The 15998-nt window shown below is 46.4% G+C and overlaps 1 protein-coding gene across 1 annotated transcript; it reads left to right on the top strand.

Annotated features, from left to right (window-relative positions):
- Positions 1-4838: 4838 nt before the first annotated feature.
- Positions 4839-14820, top strand: CA6 (carbonic anhydrase 6). Its single transcript, XM_010125496.2, has 9 exons — positions 4839-4917; positions 6983-7165; positions 9519-9667; positions 10079-10174; positions 10725-10791; positions 11353-11510; positions 12664-12787; positions 13295-13393; positions 13936-14820. The coding sequence occupies exons 1-9, from the start codon at positions 4839-4841 to the stop codon at positions 14547-14549; spliced, it is 1569 nt and encodes a 522-aa protein (XP_010123798.2). The 3' UTR covers positions 14550-14820.
- Positions 14821-15998: the final 1178 nt, after the last annotated feature.

Raw genomic sequence — 15998 nt, forward strand, 5'->3', positions numbered from 1 at the left:
AACCAGCTCTGATCCTGCTATGTCCTCTCATACAGCTTTCCCCAGACCCTAACCGTGGACTCTCCTGCTCTAGGAAAAAAGAGCACAACCCTTCCCGCAGGTGTGACCGCCTCATGAGATGCTGAATGAGCTGCACCTTTCCGATCCCGCATCTCTCAGGAGAGGTTGGAGAGCAATTTCCCCTTCTCATGTCTACTTTTAGGGTCACTACGTTCATCTGCCCCACTGCGCTGGGTAAGGGTTAACGAATTACTGTTTATACAGCTTTTGAAGATGGAAAGCGCAGTGGAAGGGCTCTGTTATTGTTACCGCGTATGAAGAGCTCAGTACCAAACCCAACTGTATTGTGTTTGGCCACTGGATGTCACAGCTGCTCAACACAGAATGCAGCTGAAATGAAGGAAAAGCGCTTACCCAGCAGTGGGCAACAGCCACGTTTCCAGAGCCATTATTTGTTCTGTGAAGAGTGCTTGTTTGTTAAGGGGCTTGGCATCTTCTCCTGTGTTTATGCACCGCTAATATTGATTTTCAGAGAGACTGAGCAGCAACTGTGCTTCCTCTGCATGTTATTACACTGGGAGATCAGAGGCAAAATGAATATTTTTATGGAAGGAGGCACAGATACATATAAAATATTAATAACACCGTTTCTGAGAAGCTGGACAGGTACTTGGACAGGCTGCCAAGCTGTCCTGTCACTGAATTATTCCTTCTTTATCACACCACCGTCCAATCTACAGCGCAGAGCACTGGTATGATAGAAAAATTTCTCCCAGGCTGGTTCTTGACAGCATTCCTTCAATCCCCACACTCAGGCCACATTTCTGTATACCTCACACTAAACACAGAGCAAAGATTGACCTCCCCTCTCCTAATCCTCCCTTCACTTTTTTTTTTTTTTCCCCCAAAAGTCTCAAGCAGGGATCCAGAACATGAAGTCGCTTTGAGCAAAATCTGTAGAGGAGACCTATAGAGACATTACATGAACTGTAATTACACTTCCTGAAAATGAAAATTAAGAGGGATTATTTGAAGATATTCTCTTCTTTTTATAGCAACACATTGTCCTTTTCGCCACCTTGGGGGAATGGTGAGTGAAAGGCTGCTCGTGCTGGTGGCACGATGAGGTGATAGCGACCCAGAAGTGATGTGAACATTAGAGAGGGAAAACTGTTTTAAGATAATCCAAGGGCTAGAGCTATAACTAAGAGTAACTGGCTGAAACTGAGCAAAAGAAAGTTTAGATTGACAAGGAACTGCAGGTCGCTAATGCTGAGATCTGTTTGACCGTGAAATGGAATTTGCAGAGGAAACCTCTCCGCTTTAAAATGGGCAAATCCTGCTTTCAGGAACGCTGGTGTAAACCCCCAGTGCCGATCTCTGGCTGCCTCAAAGCCCATTTCTATCACAAGGCTTCAATAGGATCAACAAATGTATCTGAATTTGTGTCGGTAGAAGGTGAATTTAGCCAAGTACATCAAAATATGTAAGAGGAAGGAGGCCTAAAGGGATTGTGTGAACTGGAGAAAGGAATTCTAGCGCTTTTCTGCCTCTCACTTCTGTCATCTCTGTATGTAGTTGAAAGCCGGGGGCAAAAAGGAAAAAAAAAAAACCAAAAAGCATGGGCAAAATTTCAAAGAAGCCAGGGCCAGTTTTGGAAGGAAGATGTAAGAACATGGCAGGAATTGTTGAATAAAAGGATCTGGTGTTTCAATCCGCACAGCTATCGCCAGCTTTACACGTGGGTTTGGGCCCACCAGCACTAGCTGCCTTTTGTCTTTCAGAAAACTCGTGTAGGCTCTGAATACTTTTATTCATCTGGCGTGACTTCAGCAGAGAGAGCTCAAGTTGAGGAGGTTTTAGACTCGCTCAGGAAAGCCCCGATAGCCTGACTGAAGGCAATCTGTCCGTCTCACATCAAATAGCCTGTTCCTGGTCAAATATCTGCTGGGCTTGGGAGGGATGCAGCTCATACTGCAACTGCTGATGACATTCCAGCTGATTCAGAGGGAAAGGAGTTAACCCTTTCGAGTTCTGAGGTGTCGGGGTTTTATTGTGGCTGCCAGTACTCAGAACGGATCTGAAAGTCAGACCTGAGCTGAGCTTTAGGCCAGCACGGACAGAAGGAACAGCCTGGGAGAAGCAGGATTTTTAGAAATGGCAAAGAGTCAGGGAAAAGTGCAGAGATGATAAAAGTGAAATGCATGGAAGCCAGTGATGTGGGATAAAAGGCTTATTTCCTACTGTCGTCGGGGCGGGAGCGGGGAGGCTGAAGTCTGCGTCTGTGTGAAAGCAGCCTGCCTGTGTGAAGAAATCATGCCAAGAATATTCATGGCTGAGATACCTGACATTAGATTTTCCCACTGGCTAAATTTGGGTGCAGAGATGATTCCAATTAGACCTACAATTTTCTTCACCTGTAAAACACCAGTTTACTTCAAGCACAGTCCTGGCGTGACAGCTGGAGTTCCTAGGCACTACGTCCGTACCTCTCTCTAGCAATTACATCGAGGTAAAAAACTAGATGGCTGACAAAGACAAGCTGCGAGCCAGCCAGCTTTAATACCATATACACTTTAAAAAGCCATAGCTCCAAGAACCAGTAAGCGACTGTTGACATGTGCAATACTTCATACCGGAGAAAGACTCCTTCCATATTATTCAGCTTGTAGTGAGAAGTTTAATATTCAAATATATTTAAAGAGTTTAATTAAAATTACTGTTCTGTCATAACTCCAAAACAAATTCATTCAGTGCCCTTAGGAAATCCTCTCCCCAGCTTGCTGTCTTCCAGAGTAGCCATTAATTTGGGAGAAGGTAACCTGAGCTAACAGAGATGTGGTTTTTGGATGTGCTGAGCACGCACAGCTCCCGCTGATGTCAAGCGAAATGTCACAACTGCAGCAGGTTGCAAAAGCTCCTTTAAAAATTAATTCGCTGTCATCTCCAGTTTCCTGGCACCAGTACCTTCCCGAATGGGCTTCATTTCAAATCCTCTGTGCAGACTGTGTTGGCTGATCGATAAGGCGCAGGCAAGAGAAACAGCTTGTCCCTAAGTGACACCCGTTTAAACACTCCTGGTGCGCGTGGGCAGGGTGACAGGAGGGATGCCTTAGTGCGGAGGTGACCTCCTCTTCTTGACTCTTATTCACACCCTCATGTGCTGCTGTGTGGAATCCTGGAGTGTAACCAGGTATAAACCCCCAAAATTTCCCTCTCAGCTAATTTCAAAGCCTATTTACCCAACTGGATACACAAGGATTACGAAGGGCATTGCGGGGCATGTTTGGTTAGTTTAGTCCTTCCACAGCTCAGTGCAGCTGTCAGAAGACATGATTTCTTTAGGGGAGAGAGGGAAAAAGACACATTTGGCTAATCAACTCAATATTACAGCAGTTCCCAAAGATTAAATATGCACTGCACCAACCAGCAAGCCAGGAAAGGCCTGTTAATGCTAACAATTGACTTGCAAAGAATAAGATCTTGAATAAAAAACCTGCTTCTGCTCTTCAGCGCAGTCGAAACCTCAGTTCACATGAAACCTGTAGCTTACCTATGGCTCCTGGTACTGAATTGCTGTTATTATGGCCCTTACTGCTGAAAATAAGAATTGTAAATATTGCAAGTGGGATACTGCCAACAGAAGTGCTGAGATTTCACTGATGCGAGCTTTCTTGCAAGTGTTTAATACTGCTGCCCGTCACCTAACATCGACAGCGAAGCTCTACTGCATGCGGTAGAAGCTGCAGCTCTTCTCAGCAGCGGGTGAAAACCCTATTCCTGCGGAAATTTCTGCTCCCCTTTTGTTCTGAAACCCTGGGTTTATGGGTTGGGAGGCACTGCTGGGCAGAAAGGGCTGTCGGTAGTGGGTCATTCTTGGGGGAGGAGAAGGCTTTTGAAAGGGAATGACATCTGCCCAATAAAAGGATACAAAAAGGCAGGCAAAAGATCCACGGCCCGTTCCCTGGTATGCTGATTACCGGACCTCGGGCAATTACTTGTTTGGAACGCAATTTTAAGAAAATCGAGTTTCTGAGGGTATACAGAGCAGCTGCTGAAGTCCACAAGAGCATTTAGACATCTGATACCTCCAAGGTTTTATTTGAATGCCTGTATGTTTAAAAAAAAAAAATAATCAGGGTTTCAGCATCTTGTATCGTGCCTGTATCTTTCAACAGTCTAAATACTTTTTCAGAGCTCTGAAGTCTCCAGAGGTTGCAAACCTCTCACTCTCAAAACTGCTTGCTTTCAGTGAGTAGGAAAGGTGTTGAAAGCAAAATACTTTTAAATACTGGGTTTGTGGGCGTGGAGCGCTTTTAAATCTGGCCTCAGAAGTCGGATTTTCAAAGGAGCTGAGCGTCTGCAATTTTGAGTTCTGATAAGAGTGAATACTTGAGGCTTTTGAAAACCAGTCCCTTAAATGCCTTCTGCCTTGGCTCCTTCCTCCGTGTAAGGAGGGAACAGCTGGCCACCTCAGGCCAGTGTTTTGAGATCTGTGTTAGGTTTATTTGCTTACAAAGCAGTAAGGAAAAATCAGGCAGAGAGGGTGCAGCAGCCGGGGTCGGACAGCGACCGTCCGCTTTGGCCGTCGGAGGAAACCTGTTCCGTTTTACGGGCCACTTGGTTCAGAGGATCAATAAAGTGCCTTTAGCAGTTAAAGCTGAGTGTCCAAATGAAATATCTCAGTGGCATTGTTTGCTGCTGTTTTTTTTGGATGGGTGAGGAGAAAGGCGGAATGGAAGGGCCAGACCTGGAGTAAATGGGTATTTACGCTTCCTGAGGGTTTTTAAAGAAATGCGCTCTCCACCTTGGTTCCCACTACAGATACAGCGAGAGGCATGCGGGGCGCGGCTGGCTTGTTCCTCCTGCTGCTGGTGCACCTGAGCTGCTCTCACCTCGTGCACTGGACCTACAAAGGTAACGAAAAACAAGGCTGCTTTGGGATTGCTACTGACTGCCAGGCTGCTAGAGATGCTCTCATCCTTTCTGTGCTGCAAAAGCAGCACTCAGCTCGACTCTCATTCCATTAGTGAAAGATCTCCACAGAGCAGCTAATTTATTCCACTTTACTGATGCCTGTGTGTCTTGAAAGTGATTCTCTTCAATGTCACCCCTTTTAACTCCCTTGTGTGGTTCGGACACATTGTCAGAGCTGCCAGATCAATGAGCTTCAAACAATGGAGAAAATCTTTACAATGTGTTAGAATAAAAGCTGCCCTTTGGATGATCCTGGAAGGAAAAGCTTTAAATACTGCCTGCTCGTTATTTTCTTGTCATATCCCATGCAGTACAGATCACTAAGAAATGCTTAGTTATGGATTTATATATTTTGTGAAATTTTATCTGATTTTCACTTGTTTCACGTGGCTGTTCGCAGAGCTCGTTGAAGTACATGGTGGTCCTTTTATGATCTTCACGGGGCTGAGAATCAAGATTAAAAAAAAGGATATTGTTGAATAGATGCAACATTGCAATTAGGACACTGAGCTGTTTGCAGAAGATTTTCTTTTGGCCAGCCTGTCTCCATCTCCTAAGCCCCTCATACTCAATCAGTGTCAGGAAACAAATACCTGCAAACTGACATTGCTTACATGAAATAAAAAGAAAAGAATTGGCAAATAGTAACAAGTCCCCAGGTGTGGCTGTAATTATAATAATTTGAAAATTAGGAAAATGATGAAGTAGCTTTGAACCATTTCCTCTTTAAAACCATTTCCTCTCCTTCCAAACCATCACTGCAGGATTTGAGTTCAACAGTCACACGGTGGTTATTCCTTAGCTCGAGCTGTTTGTCTCAGACAGAAAATTGATCTATTGATCAATACATTGCAGTTCTGGGGTGACGAAGAAAAGGCTTCCATACTGATTGTCAGCCACAGCCATGGCAGAGATGGCATCAAAATTTCTATTTATCCTTCAAGTCCTAAATATAGCAGTACGGAGAAAGCAAAGAGCCTTGAAGGCTTAAGCATCTGTTAATAGTTTCAGCAGCACCCAGACCTCTGCAGGAAAGATTCAAATTAGGGCTAAGAGGCTCGGAGCCATTGGCAAAAGGGTTAGCATCCAGCCAGCTCTCCTATGCCTTTGCTTCCTCCATAGGTGGCCACGGGAGGTTTTTAGCATCAAATACTTGCAGAGCACATGCAGGTGAAGGCAGGGCCTTCGTAGTCCCACATCAAACATTTGTGTCTGAGCTAGCGACAGGGACCAGGAGGAGCTGGTATTAACACCTAGTGATAGCTTTAAGGGCTATTAGGCCTGGGGGCTGAAGTGGCATCAAGAGCTCAAAGCAATCAATCAAATCCTGAAATCGGGGCACCCAAGTCCTATTCCACACCAGAACCTGTCTCACCAAAGCAATGAAATCACTTTGTTGTTATTTTTGTGTGTAAAAAGGGGGGAGGCAGGAAGAGGCACAGCACTGTGCTCAGGAGAGGGGTGGGTTTTGTTAATGAAAAACACACCCAGGACATCAAAGCCACCCCAGACCACTCCTGTCCCAGAAAACATACCAAAGTTTCATTTTTTTTAAAACCACCTCACACCTATTCTTCTTTTGTTAGCTCTCTCCTTAGATTAAAAATAGCAAACTTGCTGCCCTAAGCAGAGACTTCCCACCTGATGCCCTGGTCCTGTTCCCTCTCCCACTGCTCAAGAACCTCATTCCACACCTTTGAGATCCATTTAAATCCCCGTTTCTATATAAACACTGCTTCTCTTGCCGTGGAGGCTCAGTCTCCAGCGACCCGTGAGCTATTACTGCAATGCAGGTTTCCTATTTTGCCGCGCGGTTGTCCTGCAGACAGAATAACGTGTATTTGCACTCCAGGGAAGGCAGAGCAACCTTTTATTGCTGCAGCTCCTGGGGTTATAATCACTAGATTGGCATGCCCTCTGGCAAACGAGGAGAGTTTTCTGACTCCTGAGCTAACAGCAGTTCTCGCCATGTCCTAATAACCCGGTTTGCTTCTCCTCCACACAGAAGGAGAGCTGGATGAAGAGCACTGGGGAAAGCACTTTGCAGACTGCGCTGGCAAGCACCAATCTCCGGTCGACATCCAGAGGAAAAAAGTGAGGTACAACCCCCAGCTGCTGCAGCTGGAGCTGAGCGGTTACGATGGCCCTTTGCAAGGGGATTTCACAATGACCAACAACGGCCACTCTGGTAAGACTGGGAGGATCCTCCTCATCACCTACCGAAAAAGAGGAACCTGTAGTTCAGTAGCAGGTTTGCATCTGACGTTTGGTCAGATGTAAGTTACACAAAGTACAACACAGAGGAGAATCCCTCCCTTCAGAGGATTGATATTCCAGGTCTCAGGAAGGGAAGTTGAGGCACAGCACGGGTTAAAAGCCTTTGACCACGCTATCTCAGGACAGGGTTTATAGTTTAGGAGGTCCTGGATTCCCCTGCTGCAGTCTGTAATTCATTGTCTCAATAATTCCTCAGCTGTTGAGATAATGCTTTTGGACTACAGATGAGCAATGAGAGAATTTTCTAATAGCTGCAGTGGGGAGGGAAGGAGTATTTGGAACATAAAGCTGGTAGCTCTGTGATCCCACACGACACACCTTTCTTCCTCTCTGTATCAGAGAGAGAAGCATGGAGTGAGAGCATGGAAATGAAGTGATGAGAGCCATACTGCCTTCAGAGAAAGACTGTAGCGATCATATTTCTAAAAATCGTATTAATAAGTTGTCCTGTTTGTTGCCCACGCAAGCTCAACACGCAGCCAGAAGCTCTCATGTCAGCATTGCTACCTCGACCGCCTACAAATTAATTCCCGCAGGTTTAGCTTTCCTATCTCTGACTGCACGTGTGTATTTTCCTATTCTTTTGTTAACAGCCAAACAATAATTCTCTGGTGCAGGGCATTTTAAAAAAGCACAAAGGCAAAATGACTCTCCTTATTCACAGCTTGTCTGAAGCGAGGCTGGGTTTTCCTACTGGGAAAGCAACATCTCTCAAAGAAAATATTCTGAGCCACATCAGAAAACATTCAGCAGATCTGGCAGGGGCAGGAGATGGACTTATGAGCAGGACTCTCGGTACAGGCTCTCAGGAGCTGAAGACCAAGTGTCTCAGCTAGAAACCAGCTCCACTTTCTCTCTAGTTGTTTAATTACCAGGCTAAATCCTACCTGATAAAGTCTATTTGGGGTAGTGCAGAGTGTCTGCACAAGGAATCTGCACCCATCTACCACATCTGTGCAGACACATACAGATAACCTTAGGATAATGAAGCCTTTTGCATTTGGCCTTTGGACTTGCGCAGAAATGCTAGGAAAAGGCGCAGATGCACTCAGATTCACGCTGCAGAATCCCAGCTGCTTTTCCACTGCCAGGCAAACCTAGGGCTAAGTAGGAGTAAGGCACTTCCAGCTCTGAGCAGTCACACTTCATACTGCTTCGTAGGGCTGTTACCTACCTTCATGCTTTCAGTAAAGTATTTGCGTAGAATATCTTGCAGAAGACTTAAGCCTCTCATAAACTCAGAATGCAATTCTCTGGCTGTGTTTTACAGAAAGCAGAAACTGTAGGGAGGTATTTGAGGTAAATAACCTTAATTATGGAAGGCAGTCAACAAGGATCTCATGTAAAAAGTGAAGTAGATGGTTGGGGTTTTCCCCACTCGAGACTCTTTAGGATAGTACACGGAAATGTGTTTTCATCTCATCTGTCTGTAAACAGTTTACAAACAAAAGACTTCTCACAAACCCAAACCATGACAAAAGAATCATATATGCATTTTGCAAGGATAGTTTCTATTATTTATAACATACTCTGGGCTTTCATTGCAATGAGGCAATTCTCCATTTTCACTCCTCTGGCTGGCATATTTATTAACATAATAAATGATTTGTGGCAGGACATTAGCAGGAAGACTATGGTTCACAGTCTTCTTGTGAATACTCTTTGGCAAGGAGAAGCAAAGAATTTGTCTCTACAAATCCCTCAAGCATTAACACAGGCTTTTCAAACGTACAGGGCTCTGGCCCAGCGTGCCTGCTTCTAGAAGATGCAGAGTTCAGAATACTGGAAATTATGACGACAGGTTAGATGAGGCCAGTCACTTTGTTGATTTATATCCCCCTTTTCTTCCTTGGAAATAAAGTAGTTAACAAATCTGCAGAGCCCTGCAAGATGTGATGTGCTGTGAGAGAGATGAGCATTAAAGCGCCTTTATTAGTGCCTAAGGAAAAACCCAGAGCTGCTCAGATGCGAAAGGAAAAAAAAAAAAAAAAAAAAAGCAGTCTGAAGATGCAGCTAGTGCCCAGTGATCTTTGTGCCTGGTGTGGTCTGTGATGCTTATATGCCTGAGGTCAGGAACGATTTTAAGCACACCTAGCTTTAAGCTTCAGTGGTTTTCCTTGCCTACTGGAGTTGCTTCCCTGAACACGACTGCACCAGCTTATTTCAGAGAGGGTGTTACTGGCCGACAGCTCTAGGCACTGCAAGCATAGCTACAAGAACGGGCATGGCTGTACCCATTGCTGTCTCCAATGCTGTTTTTTCAGTTCAGATTGATTTGCCACCCACCATGCACATCTCCAGAGGGCTCCCAGCCCTCTACACAGCTGTACAGATGCATCTGCACTGGGGTGGCCTGGACCTGGAGACCAGCGGCTCCGAACACACCATAGACGGGATGAGATACTTCGCAGAGGTACTTGTGAATGGAGCACAAGTGAACGGGCTGGAGGGAGGGTGCATTGCAAGCCTGGAAAATGGGAAATGGGAAGCTGCAGCCCACAAAGCCTTCAAGAAGCAATACAGAGGCAAATGGGAGAAACAGGGCTGCCCTAAGTGCAGGTGGCTGGTGCAATGCAAGGGCTGACCCTGATTGGTGCTGGCACAGAAGACTCTGAGAAAAGCACTACTATTGTTCAAAGATGGAATTATTCCTCCACATTCATCACAAACCTATTAAACTAAAGGTCTATTTGGCTGTGCTGTGGGGAACAAGCAGCAGGAGGTGGGATGGTGACTCTCCCTTCAGTCTGTATGAGGTCCTCTAAAGCACCAAGGAAGCTGTTTATCACTTCTTTGCTTAATGACCCTGTCTCTCTCCTGACAGCTGCACATTGTCCATTACAACTCTGCTGACTACTCAAGCTTCGAAGAAGCCAAAGACAAACCAAACGGACTGGCTGTGCTTGCCTTCTTGTATGCGGTAGGTTTGATGCCCAGGCTGCTGAGCAAGGCCAGTCTGTGATCATTGTTTATACCGTAATCGCAGCCCAGGCACAAGCAGCCTGTGCTAGGTTTGCACGTGTGTCCTCAGAGATGATGGCTGCCACCGGTTTGAGGAAGCTGTGCTGCAGCAGGACCATTCTTCCCTTATACCATCTGTGGGTCACACAATGCCAGCCAATACAGCTTGGGAGCCCCAGAAAAATCTGCCCCTGAAGCAGCAGAGATGGGTTATCAGGTGTGGCAGCTGGGTTTTCCCTGCTGTACCTCAAGGCCTTGCTCTGATTTGCAAATGGGACCACTTGACTTTGTCTGGATTTAGAAGTGGTGAAAAAGGATCCTTTTAGTTCACTATTCTACCCGAGATCTATGCATACATCCCTTATCGTGCCTAGGATTGTCCAGCCCATCCCGAGATCTGCGATAGTATTTGTTCTCTTTGTCTCCCAGTTCATCAATTAGTGCCCCAAGCCGATTAGTACTATAGGCAGGTCACTAACCTTTTGTTCAAGTTCCTATGCTGTGTTTAGGATGGGCACTTCGAGAATACCTACTACAGTGAATTCATTTCCAAACTGGCCAAAATCAGGTTTGCAGGTAAGACCTGGGAATGCCTTTCTCCATCCGCGATATTCTCAAAACCCGTACATCTGCACTGGCTCTGCAAACAGATATTTTGCTGCTGCTTTGCTTGCAGCCACGTGGCCAAACATCTTCAGCCATGCACAACTTCACGCAACCCTGCCCACGCAGCCCACACAGCAGGGTGGTGTGGAAGGTGCTGAAGGCACCAACAAATGTGGTCCTGGTAGGTCTGCGCAGCACGCTGCAGCACCATCAAACCACACCTTCCTACCATCCTGCCCAGATAGCAGGAGCTCTGCTGCACTCATACACTCTGCGTCCTGGGAGCATGAACGGCTACTGGCAGAGCACTGGGGTGCAGTTGCCCACCCCCAGGACCCCAAGTGTCTCTGAATGACAAACCATAGAGCCACCAAAAGGAGCATCCACTCCCCTCCGTCTTCATCCAGTGCTGCCAAAGGTCTAATATACCAGTGCTCTGGGCAAAGTGATTTGCCAACACCAGCTCTAACACCACTCTCACCTCTCTCTTTGTTCCCCGTTAATTGTTAATTTTGCCTGTTTCCTTTTGAGGTCAATCAACGAAGCTGCTTTCTCTGGATGTCCAAGCCATGCTGCCAGAAAACCTCTCGCACTTCTACAGGTACCAGGGCTCCCTAACAACCCCACCTTGCTCCGAGAGTGTGATCTGGACCATCTTTCATTCTCCGATTGTCCTGTCACACACACAGGTACGTGATAGCTGTTTACCGGACACAGAACTTCATCCACGCTTCATCTTTCTATGCAAGTTTCCTTTTCTGTCCTCCAGTGATTTGGGGAACAGAGGAGCTAACAGGGCATTTCTCATATAGGGCTTTTGGGATAGACCCCTAAGCAACTGGAACGACAGGTGGCTGTAATGATGCAGTGAGGTGACATCACAGCAAGGGTCAGTTTTGTATAGCAGCAGCTTACCTGAGGGCTGGTGAGTGATAAGAAAGCTCTGTGCTCAGTTAAGCCCAACCATACTGAAGCACTAAAAAGGAAGAGACCAATGAGAATTGACAAGGCAGAAACTACTGCAAGAAAGTCCAGAAAAAACCCAACAACATAAAAAACCAACATAAAAACCCACAACATAAAAAGAGCCATTCATAACATTAAAATAATGACAGAATAACTGGTGCATTTTTAGAAGGGTATTTCAGGTTTTTTCTTGTCTACACTTACATTGTGCCGCTCGAAGGGATCATTTCGGGAGTGGCCTGCTGTGAGTTTTGGCTGCGTGACAGGAGAGGGTTTGTCATCACAGAGGGTCTTGTGCAGTGCCCAGGAGCGCTGGGCAATAACCCCGCACGTCCCAGCAGTCGAATACCATCACGTGGCAGGACCCCCTTCTCTACTCTCTGCCTGCCTCGTCAGGACAAAGGCTTTAGGAAGGAAAAAATAACACAAGTGAAACAAGCTTACTGCCGAGTCTTGCAGAGTGGTTCATCTTCCTTAACGAAAAGAAGCATCAGAAACATTTTCTCCTAGAAAAACAAGATAAAGCGGAGACTACAGTAGCAAAGGATCACAGCACGTTCTCATTTGAAAAAGAAATACTCTTTTTGGCAGGGGGAAGGCTACTAGGCACTTGTGAGAAAGCAGCAAACTCTCCATCCACACATGCCATCAGGCAGATGTTAAAAACTTCCTTCAAGCAAAATACCTTTATCATAAATTAGCTGATAAGAGGCCCCATCTTCTGTTCCTTTCCCTTGCTTATGCTCAGCAAGAGACCCCGTGGGTCCCTCTATAACAAATTGCTAGGTTTAATCCTGAGCTGCAGGATCTGCACTGCGCTTCTAGGCAGATCTGTTGTTCCCGTTGCCCTCCGTAACAAGCCTGCATCGCTCACAGATCAGCCTCCTGGAGAACACCTTGCTGGACTGGCAAAACAGGACGCTGCGCAACGACTACCGGCATGCTCAGCCGCTCAACGGGCGGGTGGTGGAGTCCTCCTTCAGAGCCAAACTCACCCAAGGTAACGGGAGCCAGCAGGCAGGACTCAAGCTTTCCCTGGGAGGGGCAAGGAACCTACGTGGAAGGAGTCAAGTTGCAAATCACGTAAGGTTGGCATGGTGGAGATTACCTTTCCCAGGAGCAGCAGTGTCCCTGCACATCAGGTGGACGTGGCCCATGTGCCTCTTCGTCCCCTGCCAACACATCTTGCTTCTGATGGTGCAGTGGCGGCTGTAGGTTGTGTGCCAGCCCCTTGTTTTGATCTGCTCACGTGGATCTCCCAAGGTAAGGGGTGCTAGGTGGCACCACACAAGAATACTGGGTTCAGGGGTGTCTGCATCCATATGGGTGCCACACACGAACACGTAGAAACAGCTCTGGCATGGCTGGTTGGCCAGGCACCGTGTGGAGGTTGGATGCTGCATTTTTTAAAAAAGGTTTTCCCCAAACCTTCTACAAACTAGAAAGCAGAAAACCTACCACGTGCAGCTCCTGGCTTTCTGTAAATTTAGCTCTCTGATTGCTCTAGAACAATGCCATCCAGAAGAATTCAACCTCAGACTGGAACAAATCCAGCTGCAGCTCCAAGACATGAAGAAGGAGTTGCTGAATGAAGTGAGCCACATAGGTAAAGAAACAGACATCTATTCTCGAGTCCAGCTTACCTTCCGAGGATGAAGAGCCCATGTCCTGGTGTCCTTTATGGCCTAAATCATTAACAGGTTTGCTACCGATACGTGCAGATAGAATTTTGTCCCACATCTAGGCCTGCTGAGGAAAATTCTTCAACAACAGCATAATTAGAACTAGCCCTAATCTAGCTACTTCAGCTTTCTCCTGCAACATGTAAGCACATTTTTTACAAAGAGTAAGGGATTTAAGTTCACAATTCCCCTAGAATAAATCATCATCATCTCTATTTTACACAAGATGAGAAAAGAGGAAGAGAGGGCAGGAAAAAATTGATTTTCCTAAACAATTGGGTAAGGGAGCTAAGCTTTTCATCATTCCAAGCCCCTTCCCTGTTGGGACAACACATGCCAGTAACGGCAGCTCAAGACAGCTAAGCCTGCCGCAGCCCTGCCTGTTCCTATGGGTGCATCCTTCAGGATTTGGGCTGATTTATAAGCACAGCAGGAAATGTAACAGCTGGCTTTTTGGTTCTTTCAGATATTCAATCCAGCACTTTTCCAGCTTTCTACTTCCCTGCGGAAAACATTGAGAGTTTTGTGGACGTCCATCCCCTCCATGATATGTCTCTCCAAGCCTTCACTTTATGTTTCTGGGCAAAAGCCCAGCGCGCTGGCAGCCAGACTGTTCTTTCCTACTCCACGCAGGAGAGGGATAAGGAGCTAGTGATGACCGTGGGCACAGACGTGGGATTGTGGATTGGAGACCATTTCATCAGCTTCCCCCTGCACCACAAGGCACAAGATTGGTCGCACTACTGTGTGGCATGGGCCTCCCAGTCTGGAATGGCAAATTTATGGCTCAACGGAGCAGCTGGTAAAGGAAAGAGTATCCAGAAGGGGTATGTGAGCCAGGCTGGAGGGACGCTTGTCCTTGGGAAAGAGAGAGACACTCTTCTTGGGACCTTCTCCAATGGTTTTGCAGGGTGGATGACTCATGTGAACCTGTGGAGCCAAGTTCTCAGTCCTGCAGATATTCGGGCACTTGCACTGTGCAAACCAGGGCAGCTGAAGGGAAATGTCATAGCATGGGGAGAAACCCCCATGACCCTCCTGGGGGGAGTGGTTCTGGAGTCTGATACCAGCTGTCAGTGATCCCAAATTTTTTTTTTTTTTTAAGGCAGCAGAAGAATCCAAGCTTTTGGCTGAGGAAATCAAGGAAAAATTAAATTATTTGCTTATTTCTCCTTCTGCTTTGCATAGGCTCACTACATACCTGCTAGTGCTCCAGGTCATTTTTCCAAGCAGGTAGATGGGAGCAAAGCCTCCATCAGCGGGACAGAGGCAAAGACTAGAGTGGAACTTGGCACAGTCCAACACCTTGTATTGTCACATCCCTCCCAGGAGTTGGGTCCCCAGACATAGATCTTCCTACATGCCAGAGAGCCGCTCTCTTTGGTCAAAGGAGGCACTTTCTCAATTGAAATCTCTCTCACAGCCTTCACTCAGTCTCAGTTTCTCACCATCTTCCCTGCATGCATCCTTCCTTCCCATGTCTCGCCAGCAAACCACCACCCCTTCCCCTGCAGGCCTATCGCATAGGAAGGGGTACGTAAAGCCCTTGCAGGACAGAATGTGGTCCCACACCATCATCGTGCTTTGATCAGTGGCACACCTTTTCTGTAAGTGGTTGTAGAGATGGAGTATAAAAACAGCTTCTTTTTCAGCATGTACACATCCCAAGTTTGAGTGCAGGTATAAAACTCATCCTCTAAGGTTAAAGTAAATCATGTGAGGAGCTATCTCCATCAAGAACAAAATCTGCACCAGGCTGTTCAGTAATTCTGCTTTTTTTTTTCAAAACAGAAGGCAGCAGCCCCACATATCAGTTAATTCAATATAATTTCCCCATGTTCAATTATGCCATAATTAACCCCCAAACCCCTTACACTAATAAATACTTACAGAAATCCTCTGTTTTTGTCTGTGTGCACTTTACTTTTGAGAGTCAGCACTAGTCCTTCAGACTCAGAGCTTTTCCAAACCAATTTAGCTTCCAGGTGAAATGGTGCCTTTAGGGGATACAGCCAGAAACCAGTAGAAGGACCAAGCTCTAAACCATTTGAAGACTTTTTCAAGTGCTTTCAAGTACCGAAAGCCTGAGTTGTTTCAAAAATTGAATTTAAGCAACTTAATGTGAGAAGCTGAAGACAAGATTGGCCATGTTTGCAAACACAGGCTCCAACCCGTAGCCTGCTGCACAGGAATCGACCCGAATGTGACTCCTGCAACGCAGCAGGGAGGTTCTGACCAAGTTCAATACCAGGTATCTCCAAACGAGCTCCGACTGGCTCACGCATACAGAGCAGGGATATGGGGGTTATAAAAGGATTATGAGATGGACTGTTGCTCTTAGGCAACTGAAGTGTAAACACTAAGGAGTAAAAGGAGCTAAATAGCTCCAAGCCTAGAGTGCCACTGGAATAAATGGGCTGTGAATAAGCAGCGGCCAGATGGATGACTCCTAACCTCAAGAATAAGGCTTTGGAAGGACTCATCAGCAACAGGGGAGGACTAGGTTTGTTCTGATGGAGAGAGTTGGGT

The sequence above is a fragment of the Chlamydotis macqueenii genome, chromosome 21 (genome assembly GCF_036417535.1).
Source record: "Chlamydotis macqueenii isolate bChlMac1 chromosome 21, bChlMac1.mat, whole genome shotgun sequence".
Taxonomy (NCBI): Eukaryota; Metazoa; Chordata; class Aves; order Otidiformes; family Otididae; genus Chlamydotis; species Chlamydotis macqueenii.

Bases quoted from the DNA above. Each gene is read 5' to 3' on its own strand.
- CA6 (XM_010125496.2), top strand. From the start codon at position 4,839: ATGCGGGGCGCGGCTGGCTTGTTCCTCCTGCTGCTGGTGCACCTGAGC. The intron at 10,175-10,724 runs GTAGGTTTGATG...TGCTGTGTTTAG, and splicing joins TGCTTGCCTTCTTGTATGCG to GATGGGCACTTCGAGAATAC. The intron at 10,792-11,352 runs GTAAGACCTGGG...TTTCCTTTTGAG, and splicing joins GGCCAAAATCAGGTTTGCAG to GTCAATCAACGAAGCTGCTT.